The sequence below is a fragment of the Diabrotica virgifera genome, chromosome 10 (genome assembly GCF_917563875.1).
Source record: "Diabrotica virgifera virgifera chromosome 10, PGI_DIABVI_V3a".
Classification (NCBI taxonomy): domain Eukaryota; kingdom Metazoa; phylum Arthropoda; class Insecta; order Coleoptera; family Chrysomelidae; genus Diabrotica; species Diabrotica virgifera.
Window position 1 is genome coordinate 88,102,336 of NC_065452.1, and position 18,066 is coordinate 88,120,401.

An 18,066-nucleotide genomic window follows, 5' to 3' on the forward strand; every position below is an offset into this window, starting at 1 on the left:
ATATGGCCCAAGATAAAAACTTATGGATAAATGTTATTATGGAATCCGACCTCGCATAGGTCAAAGGCAAAGGAAACGATGGTGACGTATCCGGCTTTCTACCAATACACTTAATATGACTATCAAACAATTTTTCTAGAACTTTAAGTACACAACAAAATTAGTCTAAGGAACTTTTTCCTGTCCTATTTTACCAGATGTAGGTATTAAAGCTATATTTATGAGATTTCATGCTCTCGGTACGTACTTCAGCCCAAGGAAGCCTTATAGTGTATAACTCTTGATATAGTATGTGTTGTTCGTGCTATATTTTATTATTTGTATCTTTATATGTACCTATTATTTATCTACTTGTTAACTTTACCGTCAGGTGTAAGACAAGGGGGAAGCTTGAGCCCGTTACTGTTTATTACGTTTATGGACGAAATAATAAAAGAAATAAGAACAAAAGTTAGACCACTACACATAGGGTATAGAAATCTGAAAAGCACTGAGGTAGTTTATACATTTGCCGGCGATGTAGTAATCTTAACAGCGACTGAAGGCGAGTTACAAAGAAGCATAAAAATAGGGAACACAGTTTAAAAAGTATGGTATGACTATGAACAAAGAAAAATCGAAGGTAATGGTAATAGCCAAAGAAAGAGAGGATGTACATGTTCAGATAAATTATACAGAGATTAGACAGGTACAACTATTTGAGTACTTGGGAGTAACCATTGAAGAAATAGGTAGACAGGGAGAAGAGATCAATAAAAGAATTGATAAAGTGAATAGACTGTACCACGCAATAGGAAAAACAATTATTAACAAGAAGGAAGTATCGAAACATACGAAAATAAAGGTATTTAAGGCTATATACAGACCAGTACTTACATACGGATGTGAATCCTGGGTACTACATAGACAACACAAAAGTAAGATACAGGCTGCAGAAATGAAGTATCTTCGCAGAGTTCAAGGAGTCACTAGAAGAGATAGGGTAAGGAATAACTACATAAGAGAAGAACTGAAAATCGAGACAATGGTGGAGTATATTGAAAAAAGACAATTAAGTTGGTGGAGGCATTTACAACGACTACAGAAAGAAGTACCAGTTAAGAAGATATGGGAAACGAAGGTGCAGAGAAAAGAAGTAGAGGAAGACCGAGAGAGACATGGAACGAAGTGATGGCAAGGATTTTTGACAAAAAAGGAATATCAGGGGACGAAGCTAAGGCTATGGCATAGGACAGGAAGCAATTAAAGAGATTTGTGCACTGTTAACAGAGCACAAGTCCCGACAGAGAGGGTAGAAGGTCTAAAGATTATATTATATACTTTATCGTCTGGATCTATTACGTCTATAACCCTTGATTTTTCTGTCTCTATTTTTACTATTTCTTCTTCAGTTCTATGTGATGTTAATTTGTTCTATTTCATGGTCATCCCTCTCTTTATTTTTTTGTTGCTTAACTTCTTTTATTGTTAGTTTTCATTTTTATCGTAAAATATTCGTTATAATGTTTAAGCCACATCTTCAGTACATCGTTTTTAATTATTTTAGTATTTTTTATATTTTATCTGAATAAATTTAAATTAGTAATGTTAGATATTGAAAGAAGGTAATTAAAAGTATTCAGTATATTAGTAATTTTGTAGTTACTAAAAATTAAAATAAATTTGTAATACACAAAACAAACAATGTCAAAGGTAAAATAACAACTGTCAAAGACAAACACAGCAGCTACATATTGTTGAACTGCCGTACCTAATAAAATAAATAATGCAAGTAAATATAATTAAATATTTAATATCTGCATCTTTACTTACCTAAGTAAACTTAATAATGACTTCTCTGAATCCGTTAACTTATCCCTCTGTGTCGAAGCAGTTAACTCACATATCAGTTTTGGCAGACAGGCTTTTTTAATTGTCTTCACTATTTTTGATTTTGTTGTTTGAGATCCTGAAACAATAAAATATACCATTATGATGATTACATCTATTACATAAATTTTTATTATTAAGATTTATTAATAAAAAAATAAAATAAAAAATGAATAACCATTCTTAATTTCGTTCCAACACGAAACTACAGCCGCATCATATTCTAGTTCAATCATAGAGTGCAGAAAGCACCTCTACCGGTTTCGAAACTTATTAGTCTCTCATCAGGAGGCACATATGCTGCTCTCTCTGACCCAACCAGGACAAACCCCAGCGTTCAGTTACGGATTGCAACGAACGAAATGGCAGGGATGCCCTAGCTGCAACTGCTAGCAAAAGACTAAGTTTTCAATCGAATAGCACATAAAAAAATACCAAAAATATTACTCTACATCCCACCAGATTGAAAACAATGGGAACCCTCTCTGGTTACACCTTCGAGGCTTCTAAAATTTGCAAGCCATGACGGATGCTGAGACTAAAGAAGATGAGGGAATTTTACAATTTATAATTCACGTCCCATCTGCTCAGCACGGTCAAGTTCCAACGAGAATGGTTCCCTTCATACTCCAATCAGAGTAAACATGTAAATCAAAAATTAATAACCATTTTCAATGAATAACTAGAATATGATGCGGCTGTAGTTTCGTGTTGCAATGAAATTGAAAATGGTTATTCATTTTTGATTTACATGTTTACTGTGATTGGAGGTACTCGTTGGAACTTTACCGCGCTGAGCAGATGGGACGTGAATTATAAATTGTAAAATCTCTTATCTTCTTTAGTCTCAGCATCAGTTATGGCTTGGAAATTTTAGAAGCCTCGGAGGTGTAACCAGAGAAAGTTCCCATTGTTTTCAATCTGGTGGATGTAGAGTAATATTTTTGGTGTTGTTTTATGTGCTATTAGATTGAATAAGTACTTAGTCTTTTAAATAAATAAAAGTTTTTACCTAGTGCCATTATTAATTAATTTTTTTTTGCCTAATTTCTATTAAATAAACCTAATATTGTCCATACTTTCCCAGGAATATAATCTGGTCCAACTACTTTACTGTCAATCGATAAATTGTCAAAGTACTTTTTATATCTCTTTTTGACACTCTTTTCGTGAACGAACATGATGCGTAATGGCTCCACTACACGTTGGGCCAACTAGTTCAGTCTGCATTAGCCTTTCATAGTGGGTATACTCTGATTATGGTCTATGGATGTGAAGGCTGTAGGACCCTATATAAAATATTAAAACATTACGTGAGAAAACAGATTCAACGACCAACGTGTGAATCACCTAACCTGACCAACTACTGTTTGGCAGTTCGCGCATGAATCCTTTGATATGTGCACGAAAATACGACAGCATTCGGTTTGTAGACCAACGCTGGCCGCCAATCCGAAATTTACGCCAAGTGCTTCTGTACATTTTGGCCAACTCATTGGTCCAACTAGGTGGCCCAACGTGTACCTACTGGGCCTATAATACTAACGTATTAAGAATCGCCATATCTAATGCTGCTGATTCAAGCATATTATATCTAGCTAACTAGTTCACCAAAAGAATGCAAAAAAGAGATGAAAAAAGTACTTTGACAATTTATTCTTCTTCTTTAAGTGCCATCTTCGCGACGGAGGTCGGCAATCAGCATAGCTATTCGGGCTTTGGAGTAGTATATTCAAATGGGAAGTAAGCCACAATTTTACCTAAAAATGATTTTATTAACGTTTCGACGCCCAAGTCGGGTGTCGTTGTCAAAATACAAAAAATATTAATGAATTAAACAAAAATGTTGTTGCCTAGTAAAAAATTCTTCTAATAATTTATTATCTGACTCATTTATATCGGCAATTCAGACATATATTATACATTTTAAAGTAGAAGACTTTAAAATGATGTTACCAATATTTATGAGTTACGTTCCTGGGATGACTTTACTGAAAGATAGTTCATTCGATTACATGAAATCAACCCCAACTCAAGAATATCCGCCACAAAAAAATCATAGCATCTGATCTGTCTTTAAAAAGACAACTACATGCAAAAGTGACAGTAAAATTCTCGTGTTGGAGATTCCATAGTAAATCACGAGGGAAAACCAGGAAAAAAGTTCGTGATACTATCCCGACATCGTAATTATTAGGTCTTACTTTAGTTTACTCTCAAACCTAATACTAAATTCTGACCTTAATATATATAAATGTTAATGTTATTTTAAATTATAAATAATATTAATAATACATGGATATATAAATAATACTAAAATATAAAATATGTACTACTGCGATATGTTATTGGCTTACTAATCGTGGTATTTTCTTTCTATTGACTTCCTCTTTTAGTATGGGTAACAACATCCTACTGCATTCTACCGACGGATTTGCGACACAATTGGTTTCATTTAGCATAATTAGAGCTGCTTCTTTGATTGTTCTCTTTTTACTATCTGTTTCTTTCAGGACTATACTTGAAACTCTCCACTGAACTCTATGTTCATTTATCCCATCCGTGTTGACATTTTTGAGATCTATCAAATCCTCTATTTGTATTATAAGACTGATGTTCACTTATTCTAATGTTTAATCGTGTTGATGTTAAAGATTTTAAAGACAGATTTCTTTTGACATGCTATGATTTTTTTTGTGGCGGATATACTTGGGTTGGGGTTGATTTCATGTAATTGAATGAACTATCTTTCAGTATAGTCGTCCCAGGAACGCAACTCATAAATATTGGCAATATCATTTTAAAGTCTTCTACGTTAAAATGTATAATACATATAGTTTCAAAAGTTATGCATCACCCCTCGTACTCACAATGTTTACGCTTTTATAAAACAGTATCTATATCACATATTTAATGGGCCTTTTTTATAAAAAATATACCATTTTTGGTTTTTATTTTATTTGATTACCCATTTAATTGACTTGGTTTTGCCAAGGTGTAAACATTTGAAAAATTTATTCTGGTGAAATTTTTGAAAACGTGATTAAAAATTAATCGTACTTTAATTTCTGAGTTGGACCGTATAAGAATTATCGATTTAGTTGAAGAAAGCCATTCACAGCGGTTCGTGGAGGAAAGAGTGGGTGTTTCTAAGAGTGATGTCTCACGGATATGAAATAGGTTCCTGGAGACAAACGCGATAGGGAATAGAGCTCGGTCTGGTAGACTCCGACTTACCAATGATCGACAGAATAGATATATCAGAATTTCCATCCTTAGAAATTCTTCGATGTCTGTACCAGCCCTCCAAAGGGAATTCAGGCATGCTACAGGTGTCAGATTATCGTTGTCTACAATAAGAAGAAGAATTTTAGGCTCAGGTTTGAGGAGTCGTCGACCAATAATATTTACTCAGCTACAACCTAGACATGTTTTGGACCGCCTCCAGTGGGCTAAAGAATACATAAAGCTCCCCCAATTGTTTTGGAATTTTCTGCTTTTTTCAGACGAGACCAGAATCTGATTAAATAGTGATAACCGGGGAATTTGCGTGTGGCGAGAGCCAACATGAGCTGCACAACTAGCTACACACGAATTCGCCGGTTATCACTATTTAAACAGATTCTGGTCTCGTCTAAAAAAAGCGCAAAATTCCAAAACTGTTGGGGGAGCTGCATGTGTTCTTGAGTCCACTGGAGGCGGTCCAAAACATGTCTAGGTTGTAGCTAAGGAACTGCTATTGGTCGAGACTCCTCATACCTTAGTCTAAAATTCTTATTCTTATTGTAGCCAACGATACTCTGACTCCTGTAGCATGCCTGAATTCTCTTTGGATGGCTGGTACAGACATAGAAGAATTTCTACAGATGGAAATTCTGATATATCTATTCTGTCGATCATTGGTAACTCGGGGTCTACCAGACCGAGCTCTATTCCGTATCGAGTTTGTCTCCAGGAACCTATTCCATATCAGTGAGACATCATTCTGAAAAACACCCACTCTTTCCTCCACGAACCGCTATGAATAGCCTTCTTCAACTAAATCGATAATTCTTATACGGTCCAACTCAGAAATTAAAGTACGATTCATTTTTAATCACGTTTTCAAAAATTTTACCAGAATAAATTTTTCAAATGTTTACACCTTGGCAAAACCAGGTCAATTAAATGGGTAATCAAATAAAATAAAAAACCAAAAATGGTATATTTTTTATAAAAAAGACCCATTAAATATGTGATAAAGATACGGATTTATAAAAGCGTAAACATCGTGAATGCGAGGGGTGATGCATAACTTTTGAAACTATGTGTATATGTCTGAATTGCCGATATAAATTAGTCAGATTAAATAAATTATTAAAAGAATTTTTTACTAAGCAACAACATTTTTGTTTAATTCATTAATATTTTTTGTATTTTGAAAACGGCATCCGATTTGGACGTCGAAACGTTAAAAAAATCATTTGTTAGTAAAATTGTGGCTTATTTCCCATTAAAAATAGTTAATTCCATTTCTTTAGTCATCTTTCTCAGAACCTCTTTGTTTGTGACGTGTTCTGTCCATGATATTTTCAGAATATTTCTATACACCCACAACTCGAATGATTCCAGTTTTTTCATTGATACCACATTCAAGGTCTAAGCTTCCATTCCGTAAAACAAAGTCAAGAAAACGTAGTCGAGAAAACGTAGTTTTGACAGGTTATTGATACACAGTAAAGTAGCTGGACCAGATAAATACCTGGGAAGTGTGGACAGCATTAGGAGAGAGGAACAAGTTAGCTAGGAATTTTATTTAAGAGAATTATCAAAGTGAAGCAAATGCCACATGAAAGAATTATCAAAGTGAAGCAAATGTCACATGAAAGGAAAAGAAGTACAGTCGAACCCTATTATTAGAATAGCCTTCGTGCCAAACAAAAGTATTTCTATAACCAGGTATCCCAATAACCGATCACTAGTGGCTAGTAGAAAGGTTTCAGTACCTCAAATTTCTATTCCTTAAACCGGGATATTCCTATAACCGGTATTCTAATAAGCGGGTTCGACTCTATATTGGTACCTATTTGCTATTTACAAAACAAGGGAGCTATACAACAATGCACAAACCACAGAAAAAACTACTTAGTGACACCATAAACATATGGGACATAGACATTGATACATCTTCTATGTATCAATTGCTATGTCCCATGTTTTAGGATAGAAGATGTTCTCTAACATGGGCAGTATTTGGTAAATTACAAACAGTATTCAAATCAAACTTTACAAAGACTTTAACCTTCCAATGACCAACCTTTTTTTGTTACACGGATGACCAAGGGGGGGAAAATGACCCCAGGTCAAAAATGTCAAAAATGTCAAAAATGACAATTAACAGAAAAATGAAGTTTTTTTTGGCATGGACTTTATGTCATTCAGCCAGTCACAACATGAGTATTAGTGTCATGTGTAGTGTGTATGTTGAGTAAGTGTCTTGTTACTTTGCAAAGTCGACGTCATTAGCGTAAAACTACTTGGAATTACACATATTAGACGGTATTTTACTAAACATCAACTTGAGAATATATTTTTTATTCGTAAAATATAGGGAATTTTTTTTATTTCAAAATATGAGGATATCTTGAATGATATTAAAGTCAAATAAAAAAATAATGAGTTAAAAATTGAAAATACTTTTGAATTTATTAAAGAAAAACATACGTTGGGGTCACAATTACCCCCGCTTGGTCATCCGAAGGTTAAAGGGAAAAACCTTTGATCAGTACGTATTGCCAGTTCTGACGTAATACAGAACAGAACCATGGGTTTTTAACAACAGCATAGTCTACAAGCTTCAAGTGACCCAGAGAGGAAGAAATAAAAAGACGACCAAACGTAACTGATGTGATCCAAAATATTACCATGTTAAAGAAGAACTGGGCAGGATAAATAGAAAGAATGGTAACCATTCTACGAAACAAATTCTTGAATGGCCACCAACAGTAAGTAAGAGAAGGAGAGCCAGACTTGAAACCAGACGGACTGATGACATCAAGCGAATGGCCGGCCACGAATGGATGCAAAAAACAACGAACAGAAATCAATGGACACAGTTAAGGGAGGCTTACAACCGACGATAGATGGAATAGCTATTGACGATGATCAGTAATTGATAGACGGGTACGTGAAAAACCAAAATCTACAACAAGCAGTGTAGTTTTACCCAAGGCAGATCATCAACAAACACATGGATGAGGGAGTAAGAACTAGTGTTAGACCTGATGTAGGAGATACTGATAAATTTCATGTAAAAGGAGATTGCACTAAGGCACAAACAGGGCCGGACTGGCTCATGAAAAAGGCGCCAACCCAAATTCTAAAAAAGGCGCCTACCTAATCTCTAAACAAAGACGCCAGAACCCCCTCCTAAGCTTTATCATCATACTTTTTATACAAAAGTAAATCAATATTACTTGTGAATTTTTTTAGGTTTAATTTTAATTTAAATCCATGAATTACCTAATTTACTATTTTTATTGGGAATAGTAAATTATATTAAGATGCCACAAAAATATAGCTTCAGTTTCCCAGTATCCCTTTTAGTCCGGAGACATTGGAGCGAGTCACCAATGGTGGTGCAGCTGGAACAAACTATGAATGAGATGATATGGAGCATCAGCAACTACATCTACATCAGTAGTGACGGGAACAATGGGCAAGTACTCAGCCAAGAGGAAACGAGGAAAGAGGAGACTGTAATCTTCGGAAGAAGAGGGTCTTTGGTTAGAAGATCTCCGGTCAGGGGTAGTGACCTGACCAAGACGAACCTTCCAGGGGAGGCAACATTGTAAAGGAGGTCTTCACTTAAGGAAATAAGATGTAGACAGAGCAATGGAGAAACTTACCAGAGTTACAAATAATTTAGTGAGACTAATGTCTGACCATACGAATACGAAGATCGAAATCAAGAATGAGGTAAAAACCTTAAGAGAGTCACCAAAGACACGTAGGGCACTTTCAGACAAGTCACCCTCGGCAGCATTGAGAAACGAGATAGAATAGGGGAGAAAACCGACGAGGAAGGAAGGACTAAGGAGACGGCAAGCGTGTCCACACCGATGGACTTCGCAAGTTCTTCCCCGAAAAAGTGAAACAGAGATAGAAATGATAGCAACTGTCCCGAACTCAGATGAAAGAGGCTTTGAAAAAATAAACGACATAATAAAGTCGAATGGGAAGAAAATAATTATATGCGGTCGCCAAACCAGGAAGAGGGAATAAATCTGCAGGCGACTTAGTAGTGGTCATGCAACCTGGACTTTCCGGTGAGGGGAACAGATACCACGATCGGGAAAAACCGGTAGTATGTGGGTACATACAGACCAGGAGAGGTGAAGTACCTCCAACTTAATAATTATAAGGAAGGGTCAGGAGGAAGAGAACACGGGAAATCGTCAGACTATTTTCATGGGTCCTGTAGAGAAATGGGTGAAGGGGATAAGAGACTACTGGCAATTCTTTTAAAATAGAGGGAAGACATAGAGACACTGGAGATCATAGAGGCGTCCCTAAGAGTAATGGGGGAGGGGCTATAGAGGTAGGAACATCAGGAAGCTCCTAAAAGTAATATTTATGCGTATGGACCTCCACCTCGCAGGAAGAGTACGAACGCGGGGACGCAGAAGGTGATTGTGAAGGGAGGTGGAAAATACTACGCCGAGTTGCTCAAGCTAAGCAAGGGTAGCGCAGCCACGAAGAAGGAGGAGATTAGCGTCAAAAGCGCTAAGACAACTACGGGCGGGGACCTTAACCTCGAAGTGGCGGAGAAAGAAGAAGCCGAGCGCCTGAAGAAGACTATCGTGCCCGTACGGAGTGAAACACAGTAAAAGATGTCCGGGGCTATCAGGACCAGGTGAAAGTATTTGATGTAGACGGAGATGTCACAAAGAAAGAAATCTTAAGGATAGTTCGGAGGTATATCAGCAGCAGGAATCCTAACGACGTCAAACTCGTCTCTATAAGGGAAAATGGAGAAGACAACACAAACGTCACAGTCGGACTGACGCACATCGCAGCCATGAAGGCACTGGAAAGAGAACATTGCTACTACCCATTGACTGGAAGTCGTGCAAGTTACTAGAGAGACTGCATGTCCAGCGGTGCCTCAGATGCCTGCACTTCGGGCATAGTAAAGCCGACTGCAAGGGAGAAAACAAATCGGACTCCTGCTACAGATAAGGCAAGGGGGGCACTAGGTACGAGAGTGAAGTAGTGAGGCGACTTTCTGCTTCACATGTAGATTTTGGTCACAGAGCCGAGAGCTTACAGTGCTCAGAGTATAATAAATTGATCTTGGAAAAGCGGGGCCATAGGAGAGACCCTGCCTCAAGGGACGAGGAAAGGGTGGATGAAAGCACCTAGGACCAGGAATCAGACATCGTACGGCTAAGTTAGAGAGATAAAAACCATCTAATATGAAGTTCCTTCAAATAAATGTGGAAAGGGCGAGGGCCGCTCACGACATTGCAAGAACACTTGCACGAAGGGAAAGTTATGACGTGATCCTCTTTCAGGAGCCCAATGTAAAGTTGGTCTCTCGACAAAGAATCATTAAAGATAGGAGATCTGATGGGACAGGGAAAACCCTAACAGCATGTATCCACGCTATAGGGCTTACTTTGCTAAATGACGGGAGGCACCTACGTTCGTGAGAGGTAAAAGTGAATTCTTTCTGGACATCTCACTAGTTTCAACGTCAGTTCTGGGCCATAAGCTAGACTGTTTGGAAGAAGAATCGCTCAGCTTACATAAGTATGTGAGTTTTGAAATAACGAGCAAAAGGAAGAAAGAGAAAGATAGAGATATCGATCTAACGAGACTTTGAAATGAGGAGGTTTTTATGGATGCTTTTGGCTTGATTGGTCCGAGATGCGAGGATGTAAGTGAGTTGATCGAGGGTCTGAGTGCGGCATCACAGTTGGCTTGTGTGAAGTAAAATGGGAGGTATGAAAGGAAACAACCATACTGGTGGAATGAGCGGCATGAATATATGAGGCAAATTGTATGAGAGTAAGAAGGGTACAACAAAATTCAACTCGTATCAGGTATCAGATAATCAAAGAAAGCCTTTTATTATCTGATATTTGCGAGTTGAATTTTGTTGTACTCACTGGCTTCACTACGTAGAACTCTTGGGTGCAACAATCCTATATGTAAACTGTAGTTATGGAGCGCAGAAAACTGTATTCATATATTTTATGCCAATTGTGAGATGTAACACTCTTATATTATAATAGAAACAGCGGATATTGATACCTACGAAAGTCGCCTGAATCGCAAAAATCGTCTTCGAGGGCGGCGCGCATGGCATCTACGCTATTTGATTATCTGATACCTGATACAAGTTGACAAGTTATATTTTGTTCATTGTCTGGCTTCATTTATTAGGATTTTGGGGCGCAACAATCCAGTATGTATAATGTAGTTATGGAGCGCAGAAAAATACACCGGTATAATTAAGGCCAATTGTTGGATGTAACACTCTTTATATCAGATAATCAAATAGCTTAGGGGCGAGGCGCATTGCCCTCGAAGACCATTTTTACAATTTGAGCGCCTTTCGTATGTATAAATATCCGCTATCTGTATTATATTAGAAACAGCGGAAATTGATACCTACGAAAGGCGCCCGAATCGTAAAAATTATGGTCTTCGAAGGGACAGTGCGTCGTATCTAAGCTATTATTACATTAAAGTATTAAATTGATATCTACGAAAAGCGACTGAATCCTAAAAATTGTCTTCGAGGGCGCCGCTCGTTGCATCTAAGTTATTTATTATAAAAGAAACCGCGGATATTGATACCTGCGAAAGGCGCCTGAATCGTAAAAATGGTCTTCGAGGGCGCCGTCCGTCATATCTAAGCTATTTGATTATCTGATGCCTGATGCAAGTTGTATTTTGTTGTACCGACTAGCTTCATTATGTAGGTTTCTGGTGCGCCCTCGGTGCTAAACGGCGAAATCAGAGGCAAGTAAAAATATTTTTTTGGAGGAGTGGTAGCTCCAATCATCTTTGTGTAAAGGTTAAAAAATATTTTTTTTCAGCCTTTAATTTTTTTATGGATAGATACTAACGAAGGCAAAAGCGCATCGGCCCGAGGGCCGGTGGGCCAGAGGGCCAGTCCGGGCCTGGGCACGACGCTTAGTCTTAATTTATTCTCCCTTTAGTGTTGGATCAGATACTAGTTACAGACACAACTGATCATTGAAAGATAGATAGAAGATGAGCGGGAAAACGCCGAATCTTCTGTGTCGAGGATTAATAAAAAAATATCAAATAAAAATTTTTAAGAAACGCTTTTCTTTAGTTACGAGTGACTAAGGTTAAAGACTTAAAATCATCTAAATAAAAAAGGATCAGGATAAAAAAATCAACTAAAAAGCAAAAAATAAAAAAAAATAAAATTGGAAGTATTATTCGAAAAAAACTGTTAGACACATTAAATATACAAAAATCTCTCAAATTCGTTAAAAAATTGAAAAAATCTAACACATTCGTTAAAAAAAGCGTGGGCGCGTCTTCATCGAATAAACGGTTTTCGCCCCACGCTTTTCTTTAACGAATGTCTTAGATTTTTTCAATTTTTTAACGAATGTGTGAGATTTTTGTATATTTAACCTGTCTTAACAGTTTTTTTCGAATAATCCTTCCAATTTTATTTTTTTTTATTTTTTGCTTTTTAGTTGATTTTTTATAATATTTTTAACTTTAGTCACTCGTAACTAAAGAAAAGCGTGTCTTAATTTTTTTTTTCATATTTTTTTATTTTTTACTTTTCATTCTTACAATCTGTAAAAGTTTCAAGTTCCTTCATTGTAAAAAACAAGAGAATTTAAGCAGTTTTCATTAAAATCATTTTTTATGTAAACAATTAATAAACATAAAAAAATAAATTTTTATTGACTAGTCGTGTATTGTTTCCGCGAATGCATATGTTTGCAAATTTTCATTCATTTGCCTTGATGAAAAGACTGTCAAATGAACGTCTAAAGATTTGACTCAAACGATTGAACTAAAGAAAAGCGTTTAATTAATAATAACAGTAGATCCGCGGATCTCAATATTAAATTAACAAATGTTGTTGCCAACGTTCTAATGGACACGAAACCCTAAGAAGAGCATAAATGCGTTGAGTTTTGAATAATTCTTTAAATTAAATATTAAGTACCTATGTCTCAAAACGTAACATTTTTCCATTTAGTTAGAAACCCTGTTATCCATTTAAACCCTATCATACCTGTTATCCACTTATCCACTTTTTTTGAAAATAATTAATTTTTCAAACAATTTTATGCATCGGAGTAAATCCTTCCAACAAAAATTTATTTAAAATTTAAATTAGGATGTTTATGTGAAAATCGCTATATGCAAATTCAAGGTATTTTCCTTATTTTATTATTCACCCAAAAACTTGCACTGCAAAGAATTGATGTAATAAAATGGATTTCTTTTCCGTCTACCAAGACAGTCACGAGACTTAATAAATTCATAAATTTTACGTCTACTTTGAAATCCAACTAAAACTTTTTATAATTTATTACCTATAATTACGAAGCAAGCGGATACAAGATCCTCGCAGAAATAGTGAAATAACCTTATAAAATTAGTTAATGTGCAATAAACATTTTTTTAGTATACTAGTGTGATGTTTTATACTAACTCTGTCATGTTGTAGTTTTATTTATAAATGGTAGTATATGAACAATTAATTTTATCATTTCTTAAAACTTCTTAAAACATCATATTATATTTCTGACAATATAAAATTTGGAAAACATTATCTTCTTCTTTCAGTTCTCCGTCTGTTTTCAGCTAAGCCATGACAATTTCGTTAAATTAGTCTCTGTTAATTTTGGGTGACTGCCCAAAAACTTACATCGGTCAAACTGGTAGGACCTTTAACAACCGTATAGCAGAACACAAAATGGCTTTTAATAATAGAAAAATAGATTCAACGTACGTACTTCACCTTCTACATCATACTTAATCATTTTAATGACAAAATTCAAATTCTCCATATTAAAAATAAAGGCCATAAACTGTCTTTAATATAATGTAACGAAATTAATAAATTAAAAAATACAGATATGATTGTAAATGACCAACTTGAGACAAAGAGCCCTCCATTCCTCAACTTATTCAGTTAAAAACTAGAAGAAATTTTTATTCACACTTTATTTAACAATCAGAATATTATACATTCTATAAGTTAAAGTGTTGACTTGGGAGCTGGGCTCCTCATTGGAGTAAAGGGATTCCTTCCAGTGAAAGACTCTTAGGTTATCTTCATGTCAGCTGGACATAGCCTCTTTAACCTTCGGGCAATTGGTGGTTGTACAAGCAGCTGTAAGACTGCGTTTAGGTGTGTTTCCATTTTCTCGTGGTGTTTGTTGTACCTATCTTTAATGACATCTGTGATGAATGAAACCTTCAGATCTTCATGCAATGTTAAGTTCGACACGAACCAAGGTGCATTTGTGAGCATGCGTAGTATTTTTGACTGGCTCATTTGGATCATAGCCTATCAGTCATTTATTTTCCAAGCTTAGTTTTGATTTTCTACCTATTAACCGGTAGAGGTCTTTAGACTTTCATGTCGATTTGATTTGTCTTCTTTGTTATGTGCACTTTCCAAGTAAGTTTGGAGTCTAGATGTATGCAGAGGTATTTAGAAGAGTTGTTTTTAGCAATAATTTTGTTATTTATGTATAGTGATGGACACTGATATTTTATCGTAGTAAAGTTGACGTGGATGGATTTAGCCTCATTTATTTTAATTTTCCATTTTTTAGCCCATTCTTCTAGCTTCGCTAAGTCATTTTGTAGGATGTTGGAAGCTTCTACTGGATCTTGGTGGATTGCTAAGATGACGATGTCGTCCGCAAAGGTTCCTGTGACAGTGAGTGGACACGTAGGAATATCTGATTTGAATAATACATATTATAGAATGGGACCCAGGACACTGCCTTGCTGGACTTCGGCCTTGATTTGGAATTTTTGCGAATATTCATCATTCACTTTTACAATAAACTGTCTGTCATGAAGACATGATTCGAGCACTGGATAGAAGAATAGTGGAAAGATTTTAGATATTTTGTATAATATAAAGACTAGAAAATGCATATAAAAAATACATAACTTGAGAAAGGCACTCTGTCCAAACATTATTAACGATAATAAATTGTAATAAATTCTGTGGAAGTGTTGAAAATAAAAATTTTTCGGTGATTTATTCTTAGACAAAATGAATTTCCATCAAGTAACGATCGAATCCATCACTGTTTTAATAATGTTCACCAATTAAAAAAATATGTTAATTTGTTCATGTATTTTTTTCAGATTTATATCCATATTTACTTATAGCCTATAGGAATTTTTTTCTTTGACCTTGCTTATTTCAAAAATATTTTGCTTAGTTTTGCAAAATTGTGTGCTTATTTTGACGTTTTTGTCATGCGTATATTCAGTAATTTTTTTCATTACTTAGAACTTAATTATAAAAAATTTCAACCTGTTACTTTAATTAAAACGCATAATAAATTACCATTTTTTATAGCAAATTAAACGTTGATAAAATGGTTAGGAGAAATGTACAGTGCGTCATAATATTTTCATCGAATATTTGATATGGAAATAAACTACATGAATGGCAATAAAAATGCCTTTTTTTTATTTTGACGTTTCCATTTTCATTTCTGAAATCGTCTTCGAAAATTTCTTATTTGTCTTATAAATAAAAAAATATGGTAATTTGTTAATGTCCTTTTTTTCAGATTTATGTCGATGTGTACTTGTAGAGTATGGGAAATTTTTTCTTTGACCTTGCTTATTTCAAAAATATTTTGCTTAGTTTTTCAAAATTGTATGCTTATTTTGACCTCTTTGTCATGCGTACATTCAGTTTTTTTCATTACTAAGAATTTAATTATAAAAAATTTTAACTTTAATTAAAACGCATAATAAATTACCATTTTTATAGCAAATTAAGCGTTGATAAAATAGAAGACATGTACAGTGCGTCATTCAGTGGCCGATCTACGGGGAGGGAAAATGAAGAAAGGAATGCACCGTGCGTTATATTATTTTGATATATAGCCAAGTCAGTGTCGGATCTACGGAGAGGGAAAATGAGGAAATTTCCCCCCTAACAAGGTCCAAAATTAAAGAACAAACATAAAAATTTATTAGCTGACATGAAACCGAAACCACAGAAAGACAAATTCAACCCAATAAACACGCTAGTTAGAAGAATTAAGGAAACTTAATACCTACAAGATATTATTCATGTCTTTTATGTAATCTGAGTTTATTTTTTTTATGTTTCTTGGTTGGTTTTTCATTGGAAGTTCTCCCCTAAAGCAAATTTCCCCTCCCAATGCAAATTTCTAGATCCGCCACTGTATACAGTGCGAGTACGTCAAATTTGATATTGAAATAAACCACCATAAGTTGAAATAAAAATAATTTTTTTTGGTTTTTGATGTTTCGATTTTCAATCTTGAAATAATTGGTTTCGTAAATTTCTTCTTATCCAGATTAGCCATACGGCTCACACTCTCTCTAAGGGAAAAATTGATTCATCCCAGATACCTACGGTATCAAAAGGATTGAGCCCTGGTGGGACTCTTTCGTGTTATCGAGCCCTAGGTGACTTGGAATGCAGGTGTATCTCCCAAAAATTTTCGTACACTTCTGGCCGTCGCGAGTAGTACAGCTTTCTGCATGGTCTTATAAAGATGTTCATTCATACCCAGCTTTTTTATGCTTTCGAGGAGGGTCTTCGGAATGACTCCAGTAGTAGACATGATAATCGGTATCGTCTGGGTACTTTGCATTCTCCATTGACTTCGCATTTGAATTTCCAGATCTCTGTACTTGGCGATCTTTTCAGTAAATTTACTACGTAGATTATTGTTGTTAGGTATCGCCACATCAATTAGTGTTGTTTGTTTTGTTAATTTATTAACTAGTACGAGATCTGGTCTATTATGTGCCACTGTTTGGTCTGTGAGCACAGTGCGGTCCCAGTATAGCTTGTAGTTGCCATCCTCAAGCATACTCTCAGGAAAGTATTGATAATACGGGAGATGGTCAGTTTGGAGAAGTCCCAGCTTGATAGCTATCTCCTGATGAAGGATTTTTCCCACTGCGTCATGCCATTCCTTGTATTCAGTTGCAGCAAATGCCTGGCAGCCCCCTGTAATATGTTGGATGGTTTCTTGGGCTTGACATCCATATCGGCATCTGTCGTTTTGAACCTGAGGGTCTTTGATGATATATTTCAGGTAATTTCTGGTTGTTATAACCTGATCCTGAATGGCCAGTAATGAACCCTCCATTTCAGGGAACATCTTTCCTGATGTCAACCAATAGTTCGACGCTGTATTGTCGACATAGTCTTGGCTGACCTCATTGGGATGTCGCCGGTGCAGAGGTTTACCCATCCAGGTGCGCATTTTTTCATCTTTAGTGAGGTGGTTTATGCGCATTTCTGGTTCCCTCAGTTTGATCGGTGTTGTGTCATCTACTACGCAAATAGGGCGATGTAGAGTAGATGTCTCAGCTTGCAACTGAAAATAATTTCTTAAATTAGCAATTTGTTTTTCTAATTGCTCACCTATATCCATAAGTCCTCTTCCTCCTAGATTCCGTGGTAATGTTGTTCTTTCTACTGCACTTTTAGGATGATGTTTTGTGCCTTTGTGAGGTGTGTTCTTACTTTTCGCTGAAGATTCTCTATGTCCGTTTTTGTCCACTTGACAATGCCAAACGAATAGCTAAGCGCGGAACTTGCCTAGGTGTTTAGTGCCTTAAACAAATTTCTATTGTTAAGGTGTGAACGAAGCAGCTGTTTTACTCTTCGTATAAACTCCGCAGCTATCTCAGTTCTCATTTGCTTATGGTCAATTTTCCGCGCTTGCTTTACTCCAAGATATTTATACATATCGTTTTCACCCATGGCCTCGATGTTCTGGCCATTTTGCATATCGAATCTACCGGGCTGTACTTTTCCTCTGACTATATTTAAAACACGGCACTTGTCTAGACCGAAGTGCATACTAATGTCATTTGAAAAGGATTCTACAGTTCTTAGCATCTCATCTAATTGGTTTCGAGTGGAAGCCATTAATTTCAAATCATCCATATACAACA

General features: G+C 35.9%; 1 protein-coding gene across 1 annotated transcript in view; it reads right to left on the reverse strand.

Annotated features, from left to right (window-relative positions):
• The window catches only part of LOC126878648 (uncharacterized), a 148,031-nt gene that overhangs the window by 52,531 nt on the left and 77,434 nt on the right, over positions 1-18,066 (reverse strand). Inside the window, exon 2 of the mRNA XM_050641480.1 lies at positions 1,813-1,948. Within this exon, the coding sequence (XP_050497437.1) occupies positions 1,813-1,948 (136 nt within the window). The remainder of the gene's footprint in view (positions 1-1,812; positions 1,949-18,066) is intronic.